Raw genomic sequence first — 16,271 nt, forward strand, 5'->3', positions numbered from 1 at the left:
AGTTCAATTTTGGTCTTACCATAAAAAAAAAAAAAACAACGATACATTAGATATCAAACATGCTTCATGACATCAACAAACCAATTCGTTCAAAGTAACAAATCTGAAACCATACTTTTGAAACCAAATGATTCCTAACATTAGCCAAATCTCCATTTCAGTCAAACGATAGCCTGGAGTGGAGTGGGGCCATTTCTGAAGTCCATCAGGCAAGGACGCAGGCACAACACTTCAGTATTTCCCAGAGGGATGCATCTCAAAGCATCCTCAACAAAGACTGTATCCTGTAAGTATTCACAAAAGCTAACAAGGCACACCTTGTTCTTATAGTTACTTTCTCTAATCATCCATTGATAAACTTCGTACATACAATATTTAAATAATCATTTACTTCAAAAAAATCAATTTCATTAATAGAATTTTATCCTAGTCATCTCTTGCTCACCTCCTCCAATAACCCTCAGCTGCCCATCACGATACTTTATAACCCACATCTCATCATACTGGCTTTTTCCAATGTAACCAATGAGTTCCAACCAACTAAAATGAAAAGCCATTACTCTTATCCCACTGAAATTCTCACTTCAGACACCCAAGGAAAAAAAGAAGTCCTTACTGGTACTAAGGAAACCTGAAGCAACACCACAGAGAATAAGACCTATAACAACAATACAGTAACATGCATTCACCAGAAATACTAGAAACCAGATGCCTTTGCGACACAAGGAAACGAACGAGGCAGTTTTGTTCTCTGCTATTACTCAGCAAAGAATGAAATCTTATTCACAGCCTGGAGACGGGGCTGAGCTACTAACTTCAAAGTGCAGTGCCAACAGATTGGGTCACGCAAGGTGTAGCTACTAGCGATACCAAAGGCTCAGCTATTCATGGCACTGGGTCAAAACTTTCATTACATTCATATTGCAAAGACAAAATATTCCCTTTCTTGCTGCAGGCTGTGAAGCCCACTCTCAGATTCAGCTGAAAACAGGTACAAATCAGTTTTTAGAGAAGACCCACAGGTGCCCTACAGCTGCAATTCTGGGAACTGTTTCCTTTAGAGAAGTGCTGAAATTCCCCACCACCCCCTGAGCACAAGTCTTTCGGGGTAAATGATGGGAAACAAAAAGCTGTAAGGATTCTCCTTTGAATTACATAGGCCAGTTTACCCAACAAGCTGGATTACTGCATAGCACACATGTACGACTGTCTGCTTTCAAGAGCCACCTGTTATTTCTTTGCAGTGAATCACCACTCCATTGCAATTTTCTTTACAAGCCTGTTTTCAAGAAACATTCTTTCAGTCGTGACACAAGAGATAAATGGATGGAAGAAATAAATTTATATGTTCAAAAGAAATGCCACACTAGTAAAACTCGACTTTCAGCCCATGCATGTTTTGCACATTTAGACAGCAGGCACTCCCACAGGAAAAGACTATTTCTTTGTAAGCATGTCATATTTAGCAAATCAGAATATTTACAGCCCTTTCCACCTCCCACTTCTTGCAATAACAACAATATTAACTTACGTCTGCAAACAGCAGTCTTGTTCCATTCAGAGACCACAATTAACCACAGGTATTGGGGTATTTTTATTGCCACAACCAAGGCAGACCACAGCTATGAATCACGCTGGAGCGTATTGTAGATACAACCTAACAGGATCACATCAAAGCTCTGCATAACGAACAGAAGGAAGGGAGACTAGAGAAGATGAATGGGCAAAAATTATGCTACAATCTCAAACGAAACAGAAAATTTGTCATGCTCCCACTCCCTGCATTTTTTAAGCAAACTGTCCCTGTTTCACAGAGACAGCTGTCACAGTCATAAAGACCCTCTGTGAACTCTCCCAACCTGTTAGGCTCACACAGCCAGAAGCTACAAAACTTTCATCTGTAGAAATACAGATGAGAAGGACAGATCATTTAATTGGAGAAGAATAAAGAATTAAAAACAAGCAAACCTATGAACGGCACAGAGAAAAGAAGATGAAATTTGTCAGGATGAAAGACAGGAAAGCAAAAGCCTATTAAATGAAACTGCAAAGACAAAAAAATCATAAATTTTAAAACATAAAACAGGAAAGAATTCAGTTGCAGGCTGCAGTTAAGGCCACAATGACATTATGACTCGGCAGACGACTACACACACAGTTAAAAGCAGAGTTTCTAGGCAATACTAGCCAAGTCCAAGTTTGGGTCCTAGACAGACTTCTGAGAGATAATAAAACAATTTTTAATTATTACTGGTTATGAATACATTCATCCGTATGGTTTCATGTCTGCATGTCTCCAAGATTTTAACATAGTACCAGTCCAATTAATAATCATAAAATATTACTACAGACGTGCTGAAACATCTAAAATACAACAGAACTACTGCTCATGGTGACACAACTTAGAAAACTGTTTTATGTCAGTTGTTAAATAAAATGAAAATAAGAAGGTTTTCACAGAAGAAAAAGGTGACTTCCTTTTAGTTTGTTTCTTTCTTTCAAATTCTGCTTCTGTGTTAAGTCTTCTCTATTTCAGATACTCAGCTCCAGTTAAACAGAGCTGGCAGGTTTGCCTGACACTCTGTCCTCTCAGTAACCTGCTTGAGCAAGACTTTACCTGACATTTCCTCAAGGCATTTCTCATCTGCCCTCTTCCCCGCCTCCCAAGATGTCACTTTTTCATTCTGTAATTTCCAATAGTCTCCTGTTTTAAATGACACAAAACCTTAATGTTATAAAGCAATCATCACCACAGGAAAGCTCCGTCTGAATTTAATCCTCTATCACAAGCACTACTCCCTCTAAGTTCAGATTTTCAGCTGCATTTGTACATGTATAGGACTTGGAAAAGGCGGCCTGGAACTATGCTATGTCAGACTCAGATGTCAATATTGCACAAACCCTTGTTTTCTCAACGTCTTCTGCCTAGCTCTTTATAATATGTATTATACGTGTTGCTGGGCTACTCGAGGGGAAAAAAGGATGCTAACAGTAAATATTTCATGGTTCAAAGAAAGCTGTGGGCAACAGAAGAGAGTAGTTGTGCCAATTTACTTCTAGATTGACTGCTTACAGTGATTGATCACAAAATTAAAAACATATACAAGAAACACTGGTATTTACACTGCCATCCCGTCAGCTGAACACTTATTTCACATGCCCTTTTTTAGCTTATTTTCTGCTTAAATAAGCCTTCTCTTCATGTCATGGTCACTTTGAAATATTACAAAGACCTGGCCAAAAAAAAACAAAACAAAACAAACAACCACGCTACATTCAAGTCTGACAAGTACAGAAGTCATACAGAACCTGAAAGCACCAGCCACCCACCAGAGATTACTGCACAACTGAAAAGCAGTGTTTTTACAACGCGCACACACAAGAGTCAGAAAAGATTCCAGCCACACAGACCCAATATTCATGGAGAACTCGTTATTTGTGGAGCAAAAGCACCTCTGAACATTCTGATTTCAAGCTAGTAAATTCTTATGACTCACTGCAGAGCAGTTTTTTTCTTTTTTTTTTTTTTAATAGACTACAACAAAAATAGTTACAGAGCAAAGATTTCCTTCTCCCATTCAAGTCAGAGCCAAGAAATCATACTTTCTCCAGTAAACTACATTAGTGGCAGCAGAAATACTCTTTAGATCATTCTTTCATCAATCAACCCAAAAGAACTGTGGAGTTCTTGGCCCATTACATTAAGGAAATGCTCATAATTATCCCTGTGGGCTTTGTGGAAGCCAAGGAAAGTCAACGGCACTGTGGTCTCCAGGTAGAAACCTACTTGCTAAGACTGACATCCGCAAAACTGCCTTCAGAATAAAGACGCAATGCTTTTGTGCCACATCAACATACAGGAGGAAAACAGCTGCTACGATGCTGGAAAATCAGGGAACCTCCCACATATGAACCTCAGCTAAAAGCTAAGAGGGACATATGTCATTTCTATCCCTGCATTTGTAGTCTAGAAACTTAGAAAAACCTCCCTTCAGCATTGTATTACTTAAATCCGAGATAAACTTTCTTCTCCTCCCCTCACATCCACTGCCCCAACTCCAGCATCTCACAATGTGCACGAGGAACGAGGGCACATCTGCGAAGCGCTGTATGTATTTAGCACCACAAGCAGATGCATCTGCATCAAGAACCCCGGCTGATGCATGCTATTCTAGTACACGTCTGAATCCAAAAACAATAAAAGCTCAACCTGAGTTCTTTCCACTTCGCAGCAGAAAAGCAAAGCAGGAGGAAAGCACATGCCTGGTAATCACCAACTGGCTAGGCAGGCTGCAGAAATCTCCAGCTTTCCTCATGTTCAGAAGCTAAGGAAGCCACGGCTAGTGGCTCACAAATGCTGTTTATAAACTCACCAGCACTGTTTTAATAACTGTACGTGCATTTTCACACTGCATGAGGTGCAGGAAGTTTACATCACAAGCAAAGCTGCATGCTGACCCAAAGACCAAAATATTCTTACTCAGTCACGCTGACACTTTTGTCTCACATCATCCCACTGAAAGTGCAGGACGTTTCTCTTGACTGCTGTCTTCAATTCAACTGGTGGAAATTTGGTATCAAACATCTTAAATAACACAAGTTTTTTTTTTTTCTAAGCCTGTGCCATTATGTCACCTTCAGCAAATTATAGTGGTGTCCGTCTGATTCTAACAAGGCATGAAATTATACCTCAGCAGAGTAATTTAACAAGCAACACCAGGAACAGGTGTAGTATTTCATAGTATCGTCATCATTAGAAATACCAACTTATTTACTTCAGTATATACCCTTTATTTAAAAATATATATATATACTTAAGCAGTTAAGCAAAGACTGGAAGAACTCTGCAGTTCTTTTGTTCTCCCTATTCTGGAAGATACCCTTGTACTAGCTGACGATCAGGAAGATGATTACAGTATACAAAAATGCTATAATTACAACTGCTATCACCCAGAATACATTGACAGTGGCTGACATAAAAGCATAAGTCAGGTAGCATATGAGATTGAAGTTCAAACCCGAGTTTAGTTGAGAAAAACAAAAGGAAAGCATGGGGAGAGCAGAGGAAGATTCATCTCTAGCAACCACTGAAACCTTCATCAGAGCTGTGCAGACTCTCCTTGAAATTAATATACTCTCAGGGACTCACAATCTTCCACAGTAAATATCTACTACAATCTTCTACTCAACTCTTCACTACTGCCATATACAATTTAAGTTCCTCCTACTCATTTTGATGCCGTGTTTTTGATTTTTCACGTGGTTAGTTTCATCTTTGGTGCAGCATGCACCAGACTCTCCCCAAGATCTCCAAATAAGCGAGCCAATCCTGCATTCTCAGAGGAAACAAGAAGAGGTGTTTCAAACCTTTTTTCAAAAGGCGTGAGAAGAATAGGGGGCAAAATCCATGTGCTCCAGAGAAGCAGGAAGAGAGGTCTATAGAGAAATTGAGGACCTGATCCTGCATCAGCAAAAGGGCCTTTCAAGGACAGCAATGATTTATGATGTCAACTACGTAATCAGAACATTTGGGCTCTTAAAACTTCTACCGAAATGAATGGCTGTCATATTCAGAAATTGCCATGTTTCTACAAGCAAATACAAGCACACTCCGTGCTACTATTTATTTTACATATAGCTTGTTAAGATACTGAAAGATTTAGTATTTCAAAGGACAGCCAGTTAATAATCGCTGGCTAAACACAGAAGACCCAGCTGAGGGTTATGCAAGATAGAAAAAGATTTTTTTCTTATTTGTTCATCAACTAGCATTAACAGGAATTATGCAAACTTCCTCTGCAATTAAAATATAACAGCTACAGAAGTGATCATAATGAAATAATTACCACTACGATCCACAGTATCAAGTAAGTTAGATTGTTACTCATCTGTATTTAATGAAAGGCAGTTCTACAATACTGATTAACTCATTTGCGTTACTACCAGATACAATAGATGTATGATAAATACTTTAATCAGTATCACAATTAACAGTTATTATGGCATTATTCCTGGTAAAAAGACTTAAGACAAAGAACTTGGAACTACCTCACGTTTCGTAATGTTTGATTTCTCTCTCTTCCAGCATCTTGTGCTCAGAATACATAATACCCTTTTTTCCTTTCCCCCATGTTGACTTTTCTCTGTTTATATCAATATGATGGTTGCATACGTGAATTCCAGGATCAGCTGCAGCCTTGAGCACAAAGCCGCATAGATGCTGCTTTGAGACATGCCTGTGTGAGATGGTTCACAATTTAACAAGAAGGGAACAGATTCAGCACTGAGACAGAGATGTATAGGCCTTGAAATAAACCAGTCCAGCCATCTGTGAAAATACAGCGTGCAGCCATAGCTTCATTAACTTATTGACAACCAATTCAAAAGAGAATTCAAAGAAAACAGAACCGGAGTTGCTTATCTACAGCAATCCAAGCAAGATTTAATTGATTAAATAGGGAACGCTATTCCTTCTGGTCTGCTGATAGTACCAGTCAGAAGTTATTCCAAACAGAAACTATATTATTACTTTTTTTATTTGGCCTTTATTAAATCAACAGTCTCTACAAACATCTTCCTCTTCTTCCCAGCCTTTCTCTATGAACTGTGCTGTCGAAGCAGGCAGACTTAATGAAAACGTTATGTCAAAAGCTTAACAAAAACTCTGTATTGACTGATGTCAATCTTAGAAAACTGCTAGTGCATTTATCTAATCACTGCTTACAAGCTTCTTCCTGTTCGGGTTATTCAGTACCAATTGTCTGCAGAAATTCTCAGCAACATCTTTAGCATTTTAAATGCCCACGGTCAGAATTGCACAAATAGACAATTTCTGAAGTCATCAAGTTCCTGGCAGCATTTCAATACAAAAGCACAGAAAGGACATGGAGGTGCTGGAGCAGGTCCAGAGAAGGGCAACAAGGCTGGGGAAGGGCTTGGAGAATATGGCCTGTGAGGAGAGACTGAAGGAACTGGGGCTGTTCAGTCTGGGGGAATGGAGGCTGAGGGGAGGCATTATTGCTGTCTTCAAATACCTGAAAGGTGCTTACAGTGAGAGCAGGGTTGCTCTCTTTTCGATAGTGACAAGGGGAAACGGCCTCAAGTTACGCCAGGGGAGGTTTAGGTTGGATATAAGGAAATGCTTCTTTATAGGAAGGGCTGTTAAGCACTGGATTGGGCTGCCCAGGGAGGTGGTTGAGTCCCCACCCCTGGATGTGTTTAAGAACCGTTTGGATGTGGTGCTCAGGGACATGATTCAGCAGAGGGTTGTTAGAGTTAGGGTAGGATGGCTAGGTTGTGATTGAACTCGATGATCTTTAAGGTCTTTCTCAATCTGAGTGATTCTATGATTCTAAATATACCAGAAGCAGATCCTCCTTTCTGTAATGCCTGAATAAAATCCAGCCACACAGCAGAGTACATCAGCGCTGGCAAGGAGATGGAGTGCAGCCTTTGCTTGGTCTTCCCAGGGCATCAGACAGCACAAGCACTAAAGATTCAGGTTAGAGATGGAGAAACAGCCACTGGTGCCAAGGACTAATGACCAGTACAGCAGGTTTCAGAAGCACAAGCTGTAGCAGCACTTCCTACAAAATACAGTTTCTTTGCCCACGTGAGTAAGGAATCCGGGCTTGTTTGTTGCCATCCTTCACCTCACTGCAGCCCACTGTAATTCTCAAATGCCTGGTCTTCAAAGAAACCTGCAACTCCACATAAGAACAGCACCACACGAAGGATTTTTACATTAAGTGTACAAATACCTTCAACACTCCTGCTGAAGTGAAGTTACACCCAAAGGAGAAAGGTTTGTGTAACGGCAAAAGCAACGGTAATGAAGTTTAGGACTACAGGACTTCTGTTCTAATTTAGGAACGGTCATACTGTTACAATTTTGTGCATGAGATGATGCGATCATGACACACACCAGTTCACAGCATTTGGTAGGAGTAGATGAGTTCAGTTCTTGAGGCAGAGAAGAAACACTGCTTTCAGAAAAGGAAAGTCTGCTTGCATATTGCTGGCTCTCTATCCAGACCTCAGAGCCGTCAATCACTAGACAGTAACAACTAATATTTCAAATAAAAAAAGGCAAGACTGTAATTCTGTTTACTAGGTAGCCAGATTCTGTTTTCCCTTCCATGGCAAGTTCCTAAAATTCTAACACCTCAGATTCACATCACCTAACTTGAACAGTTTAACATGTAACACACACAGGCTACTCTGAAAAGTGAGGCTGTCAGTACATAAAGCTCAATACAAAACCTAAAGCATGAATAAGCAGCTGATGTTACTTCCACGTATGCAAAGCTAAGGAAAGCAGAATGAGAAGAACTGCTCAGCTAATAAATCAGCACACACAGCCCATCGGTGGTTCAGCTCTAACATCTCTTTTTCGTGACTCCAACTAGAAAGTAATGGAACAGTCTCGCTTTTAAGCAACTGGAATACACTGTAATGAAAAATAATATACTGCTAGAGAAAAAGGTTGTTTCTGCATTTAGTATCTTCCAACAGCTATCTTGTCAAAGAATTCCATATTAAAAAAGCCATTGAAATGCATTTGCATTTCCTATTACTATTGAACTGTAGAATAATACATCAGCTCTACGCTTTTGTGTTTCATCAGGGTATTCCCAGGACTTCAAAAAATGCACTTTTTGGCTGGGAGGCTACATGTTTGCTTTATAGTCCTCAACATACACCACAGCTCTCAGCTTCAGCACCCTGCCAGCAGTCTTCCTCCATGTTCTCACCTAAGACTCTTCCAATCCAATTCAATACCTTTTTCGGTACCCCAGAGAACACATATTTCTATCAAATAATTGATGCCCACCTACATATATACACGTATGAAATACCTGCATTTCTTAGATGTGAAGAGATGAATAAAGAAATTTCAAAGAAAGGCTGAAGTAAGCTTTATTAAAGTAAGTTTTAACTCTATTTCATCTCCTTTCAGTTTGCTTGCTTGTAAGGCTACAGTTAAGATGCAGGAAATCCACTTGCCCAAGAAGTGCAAAGCAATTCAATCTAGTGAACAGTACTGAAAATTAGACAAATTCAGTTATTAAGGCAGCATGATCAGAGCAGCAGTTTCCCTTCTCTCTTCACTGACTTAATGAAAAGCTTCCTAGAAATGTCTTGGAATATCCCCTCCAGATTCCCTAATGAAACCAAGGGACATCCTTCAATGTCAATATACTTCAGATAGCAGAGGACTAATTGCTGAAGTTTCCCAGCACTGTGAGAACAGTAACAGAATGAAGAAAATAATGTTCCATTTTTACTTTGCAACACAGAAAAAAGTAGAACTCAGTTTCAAATTTGTAACAGAAATCTTTGCATCTGCACTGAATTTGTGGTTGTTTCAACAGTTATATCAGAACCATGAAGACACACGAAGGAATTATTTCAAGAAAATTATATGCAAATATCAAAACATTTCTGATACTTCATAAAAATATTTGACTTGTGGAAGACTACACTTAGCAAGTTTTAGTTTAGTTGCAGCTTATGTTAAACTGAACTCCCTACACATTGCCCCCAGCTGTAGGAGCTGCCACTGCTTTCAAAGGGAGTGCTAGATTAAAAATACAGAATTAAGACAGTTATTTTTCAAGTACAAAACAGACATAGCCAATTCTGAAGCACTATCAGTTAATATTTTCCCTCCCACAGTTCTTAGGAACTTGTTAATGAGATTATGCTCAGTTACATAATAATAATTACATAAACAATGGTGATAATTAACATACTATTTCAATTCCAGATTGCCAAATTGTCCTGTGAACTCTCCATTTCCTTCAAGATGAAACGTCACACTTCCCAATGGCATAATTTATTCTTGCAGAATAACTCCTGATTGAGACTAAGAGCTTCTGAATTCAGCTCTGCCCAAAGATGCATCAATCTGCAAAAACCCAGTCAGTCAAATGCTTTTGTTTTTTTTGGGTAAAATGGGATTTCTAATGTTTTCCTTGCAGCAGTGTTGAGAGGCCAAGTTCACTTCTCTCACACATAATAAATACTTTCACACGGACAACTAAACTCAAGTTGAAAACAAAAGTTTATATTCTTAAGTGGATTTTGTTAAGCAGAGTATATAAAATTAAATGATTTCTCCATAGCTCAAAGAAAACTGTTTTCTACAAATAGCAAGACTGGAAGTGGTGCTATCATATCATTTAATAACTCTGAAAATAAGACCATTTCAGAAGGGGCTCGAGCCACCGCAGGCACCTGTCTGCACAGGCAATCTTTCCATGCTTTCATACAAATTTGGCTATTTTCTATCCTTCATTTGGAGTTTCTGAAAACTAAGCTACTGCAGCCTAGCATATATTATACTGCAAGCATAATCTGTAATGATAAAACATGAAGGAAATCAATCATTCCATTCAAAATCCTAGCAGAAAAATGTGCCTATTTGCCCTATGAAATGCAGTCAATTAATAATGGCACAGATTCAACGCAAGGCATTTGGGCTGGGTTTTCTTCACAAGTCAAGTCAAAATGCCAAAATAAATCTGTTTTTTTTTTTCAGAAATGTCAATATAACTTGGCGTTTAACAACAGAAAAGTAGAACTTACAGGTGAAGCAATCTCTTAGCAAATTTCTGGTATGCAGGAGCTTCACATGGCCCTTCACATGACTTCCTGGTTTCATTTCCTAGAACAAACAGAAACAAGTCATATGAAACTAACTGTATTAAATTGAAATATCATATAATGTATATAAAGAGCCTTAAACCATTCAGTGAAACTTTGGAAAAAATATTAATACCAGTGTCTTTCAGATCACATAAGGGCTGACCTGGCAGTAATGCCTCCAATTTTATTACGTTGGCCCACGATGCCAGAGGCAGATGGTGGTGGTACAGCAGCAGAGGTTGAACCTTCCCTTCACTACATGTTGTTGTGACAGATGACAGCAGAGGGACCGTCCGACAAAATGGATTCTGATACGGGAGCACGAAGCAAATGAGCATCACTGAATTCCTCCATGAGGAAAAAATGGCACCCAGAGACACTTGCTGAACACCAAACAGTAAATGTGAGCACAGTAAAGCAGAGGGTGCGTGGTGTGCTTCTGCAAGAATGTGGCATGCAGGCTCTTGTCCATTGCTGGTGGTGACTATGTTCAACAATAGTATTCTGTAGCTGAGAATTTGCTCTGTCATACTGTGCTCTTTGTATCTTCTGTAGTTTCAAGGAAATCAATAGGCAGCATTACCTTCCAAGCAACCTACATACAAATAGTTCTAGCACAGGGCTTGAACAGCAGTCTTAAATAATATTTATCATTTCCTATGCTAGATACTGGTTCCCACTCGTATTTCTGTGGACTCTCAAACTGATCCCACAGGAGATCTTGATCTCCTAGGATCTCATAGGAAAACTACACATGAGCTTCCATTTATTAACCACGATGGTGGAAAAAGCCTTTTTGCAGACATTTATATATAGGATAAATAAAGGATAAATAAATTTATAAAGGATAAATAAAGCTTAATACAACAAAAAGACCAAAATACATAATTAGTTCACTAGTAATTTTTTTTTACATATTTGCTTGCCGAAAAGTGAAATATAATAAAAGATTTAATTGAGCTAGCTGTCTTGAAAGGGGAACAAATACAAGCTCGGTCTAGGGAAGCACCCAAACCAACCAACCAAACACAAGTCATTCAGGAGCAGGCAACTCCATGCTGAGACCCCCAGCTGGCCTCCAACTTGCGGCCTGGAGAAGATGGCTTCTTTCTGGGAGTTTGGTGTCACAGAAAGGCTGCTTAAAGGTGAGACAGTGATGTCAGGAGAAACCAGTAAAGCAGCAAACGCTGACTACACGGCTGTGGTCCCTTCTCAGTACTTCCCAGACAAGCAGGGCAGCACCCATGTACTTAGGGAAATGCCTACCAGGTAGAAACGTTGGGAAAGCTCTCCAACCTCTCTTCTGGAAAACCAGCATGTCCAAAGGGCCGAAGGGCCTGTCCACTGATGTTCATTGCACAGAAATCTAAGTAAGTACTTCAAAAAGTTTACGTGCAGTAGCATAACTATAAACACACTGGGCTCACAGAAACAGAGGCAGGACAGACTGCACGGCTGAGCACAGCTTTGGAGGATACCAGCTCTTTGCCAGCAAAACAAAGAGGAGGCGTTTTCCTTTCCATGACAGGACACGGGAAATGCATGCAGCCCCGCTTCAAGATAGACATGAGCTACCTCAGAGTTGACAGCTAAGGATCAGTGGGTCAGCAAGCACGATAAAAAGATGAGGCTTTTACCACGTTACAGCAAGAAGCCCCACTTTTGCAGTCTCTGGAGCTCATAGGGAACTTGAATTACCCAGCATCTGCTGGAGGGCAACACAGCAAGGTATAAGCAATCCTGGAATAACTGGAATGCACTGGCACAGCTGAGCAAGAGCCACCATGCCATTACCATGAAGCCAGCCCACAGCAATCTGCCCTGTGTTAGAACAACTGTCACCAATGACAGCAGTAGGATTAACAACAAACATAGCAGATGAATTTTTTTTTTTTTTTAAATTATAAGAAACAGAGTCATAGAATCACTCAGGTTGCAAAAGACCTTTAAGATCATCAAGTCCAACCACAACCCAACCATCCTACCCTAATTCTAAGAACTCTCCTCTATATCAAGACCCCAAGCACCACATCCAAACAGTTCTTCAACACATCCAGGCACGGTGACTCAACCACCTCCCTGGGCAGCCCAATCCAGTGCTTCACAACCCTTTCTGTAAACAAGTGTTTCCTCATAACCAACCTAAATTTACCGTGGCGCAACTTGAGGCTGTTTCCTTCCTCATACTCAAAAGATTTCTTTAAGATACGCTCTAGAAAACAAATCATCTATACAGCATGCAGTGGCGTGGTATTTCCTAATGAAATCTCTGATGAAAAACACTGATGGCTGTGTAGTCACAGGTTTCTATTTGCATAACCCAAAGAACAGCTTCAACAGTATGCAGAAATCAACCCATGGAGTAAGTTTTATAACTCATCAAGAATAGAAGGAGAGATACACTAAAGCTTAAAAGTACATGTATTTACATATAATTTTGAATTACTTACAAAAAAAAAATCCTTTAGCAATTGAAATCATCAATTCTCAGGAGAACAGGTTTTATTTTTTCAGATTTTTTTTTTTCTTTCACAGGTCTGCCTTTTGGCTTTCAGGAAGATATAGCTACTAAATATATTCCAAATTCTCTAGCTATTTTTCTGAGAGCAGAATTAAATAGCACGTGACTATTTCATTCACTGCCAGAGAGAACACAAAATTTATGTTAGGTCAACAGAGCATTCCTGCACATACGCACCCCTACAAAAGCACACTGTGTGTATGCCAACACATGGGTATCTTTGGGTACCACAGGTATCACGTCCCTAGGGAAACCAACGCTGCACCCAGCAATTTCAAACACATTTTACTTTTAAGCAGGATGGGTATTCATTTTACTTATTTATTAACAAGGAAATAAAGCTCGGATGCAGAAGAGCTCTCAATAGCCAAGACTATGTTAGGCTACAAAAATCTTCACATCTGAAACACAAAGCGTGTCCATTCCGTAGTGTTTGTGTACTCATGTAACTTCAGAGGTTTGTTCAAACAGAAGTGCAACAGCATTAAGTTAGGGTGCAATTGTTTTTGCATATAACAGAAGATGGGGCGGATAAATACTGCCATTTCCTTCCACGTGTTATAAAGCCCAAAACTTTGAGAAACCTTCACTGCTGAACTATTCCAATCAGGCAGCTGTTTCAATTCAATGGAAGTGAAACACCATGAAAACATACTATACCATTTAAAAGAAAACACAGTGAGTTGGCTACAAAGAGCTGTGTTTTCAAATTGTAGCTTGCAGTATATCCATTAAAAGGAAGATGAATCGAGGAAGTATGTTACACAGATTTCAGCTCATGTTTTTCTGTTGTTTCACAGAACATTACACAATCTCTATTCAATACCTGTATCTGTTTTATCTATCTTGGTCCATCTGCTCTGCAAATGTTCTCACAAAGCAGTTTCCCATAGCAACATCAAATATCACAGTCCCAGTCTTCCGCTGAAGCACTCTAACTGATCCACGTCTGTATTTCAAGCACCATCTTTTTTTCTGCAGTACTTAACTAAACAAGAAATAAATTGAGTCTTTCACCTAAGAAAAAGCACACATGAATGAAAGAAACACCCATGATCATAACCCTGCAGTTAGGGGTTCTGTTCTGCACTGCCAGTTTTGAACAGAAAGAAATTTCAGCCATATTTGGCAGGGGCAGAAGATAAAATGACTGATGACCTGTTGTTAGTTTTTTTCCTCGATTAAAATCTCTAAATCTTTATCTTATGCATAGAAAAGCAGATGATGCGTAAGGTTCATAGATTTAAACAATAAAAATACAGTGTGCTGGATGTAAGTTTTAGAATGAAAGGCCCACAAAGTCTGCCTACTCTGGGACAACAAACATTATCTACAACAAAACTATCAGTGACCCACATTTTTTCATCTTCACGCTAACAATCAAAGGAATAGAGATGAAATTTCTGCAATACGTTTTCACGTAAATTAAATACAATTAACAGTAGTTACCCATAAGTACCTGAAATTTCAACGGAGAAGCTATCTAGAGAAACCCTGCTCAATTTTAAGTAGCAGTAAGCATATACAAGATTGATTTTTAAGTGAAGACCTTTTGAAAAACGCAAAAAAATAGTAAATATCATAAATTAGTTTTGACTACGAGGGTTCTGTGCATTTATAGTGAAACTGTAACAGAAGCGTTGAATTCATTAATTTACATCTTGCACAATAGGACAGTTTTCCTAAGGTCTAATGTTTGCATTTTTTGTCATCTCAACAAGATCAGAAGCAGCAAGGAGCAGGCCCTCTGGTGACAGGAACTGTAATCATAGATTCTGGGTCATTTCCACACCACTGTTCCGTATTTTGTAACTTGGAGCTACTTGAAAAATACCCCACGTATGTTTACGCAGTCTCAAAACCAAAGTAACCAACAGGATCAAACTCTCACATTTTAAAGTATGCATTCTTTTCACCTATACATTCACTGGCATTATTCTCAGTTTTCCCCAGACATTCTCGTTTGCTCATCTTTGAGTTTGAGTCAAACAGACTTTACAGATTAATCATAGAATTGCTCGGGTTGGAAAAGACCTTAAAGATCATTGAGTCCAACCATAACCCAACCATCTTACCCTAACTCTAACAGCTCTCCGCTAAATCACGTCCCTGAGCACCACATCCAAACGGTTCTTAAACACATCCAGGGATGATGACTCAACCACCAAAGGTAACGTGGTCTTTCCAGAGAAGTTCTTCTGTACTGGAGTTCTGATGTCCTTTCACAGAAAGGCTGATTGCCTGTCTTGAACATAAATAATACTATGCACTACATAGCAAATCTGGCATTTCTACAGAGCACAGAAGAGATCTGCAACAGGAGGACCACTCCACTTGCCTGCTGCACACACTCTATGTCCCACTGGCTTTATCAATGCCTGCAAACATTGCTGGGCAGATAAATGCAAAAGAAATCCAAAAGCTCTCTACCTGCAAGAGAAGCACCATATGAAATCTCTCTCTACAAAAGCAAAATATTACTTAGGTAAGGTTACCTGCCACCCTTCCAATGATTCTGTACTACCAAATCAGCCAAAGAACACTGCCTGCACTGACAACTATTGACAACTTCTACCCACAGTTTATTTCTTGAGCAAAACCAAATGACTTGTCATCAGCCACCAAGGAAACGCTAAAATAAAGTAATTTAATTCCTCAATTGCATAGAGTTAACATGTGTTTTATTATCCTGTACTACATACAACTAACTTTTACTCTTGTTTTCTGATAAATTGATCTTTAAGACAAGCATTTTAGCCAAAATTAAAGCGCACATCGTAAGTACATTGCTTCACGTTTTCATCAAGCCTCGGTTATTCTCTTTTGATTTTCCACGGGATGATTGGATTTCTAAGAGTTTTCATGTACCATAGTAAAGAATATCAATGATAAAACTATAAGGAGTAGCAAGCTTCATTATATGCAACAGATATATGTGAACTATATAACTGGCTAGGAGATGAGAACGTTCTGAAAAACAGTTTTCAAATATGCTACTTCAAAAGTAATGATCCAAACTAAGAATAAAAAGTGAAATCCTTAAGGACTAACGTCTTGCTTTTTCTGACCGTGTCTGAAAGACTATAAAAGCCTTTACATT

General features: G+C 39.2%; 1 protein-coding gene across 2 annotated transcripts in view; it reads right to left on the reverse strand.

Annotated features, from left to right (window-relative positions):
- Window positions 1-16,271, reverse strand: part of MARCHF1 (membrane associated ring-CH-type finger 1) — a 208,633-nt gene that overhangs the window by 132,219 nt on the left and 60,143 nt on the right. Inside the window, exons 2-3 of one of the 2 annotated variants that reach the window (XM_042870386.1) lie at window positions 10,591-10,669; window positions 2,618-2,704 (exon numbers count right to left, since the gene is read on the reverse strand). In XM_042870386.1, coding sequence (XP_042726320.1) covers window positions 2,618-2,644 — 27 coding nt within the window. In that variant the 5' untranslated portion in view covers window positions 2,645-2,704; window positions 10,591-10,669. The remainder of the gene's footprint in view (window positions 1-2,617; window positions 2,705-10,590; window positions 10,670-16,271) is intronic. The other variant, XM_042870385.1, reaches the window with a different exon arrangement.

The sequence above is a fragment of the Lagopus leucura genome, unplaced genomic scaffold (genome assembly GCF_019238085.1).
Source record: "Lagopus leucura isolate 7727_CA_CO unplaced genomic scaffold, USGS_WTPT01 Super-Scaffold_100004, whole genome shotgun sequence".
Lineage (NCBI taxonomy): Eukaryota > Metazoa > Chordata > Aves > Galliformes > Phasianidae > Lagopus > Lagopus leucura.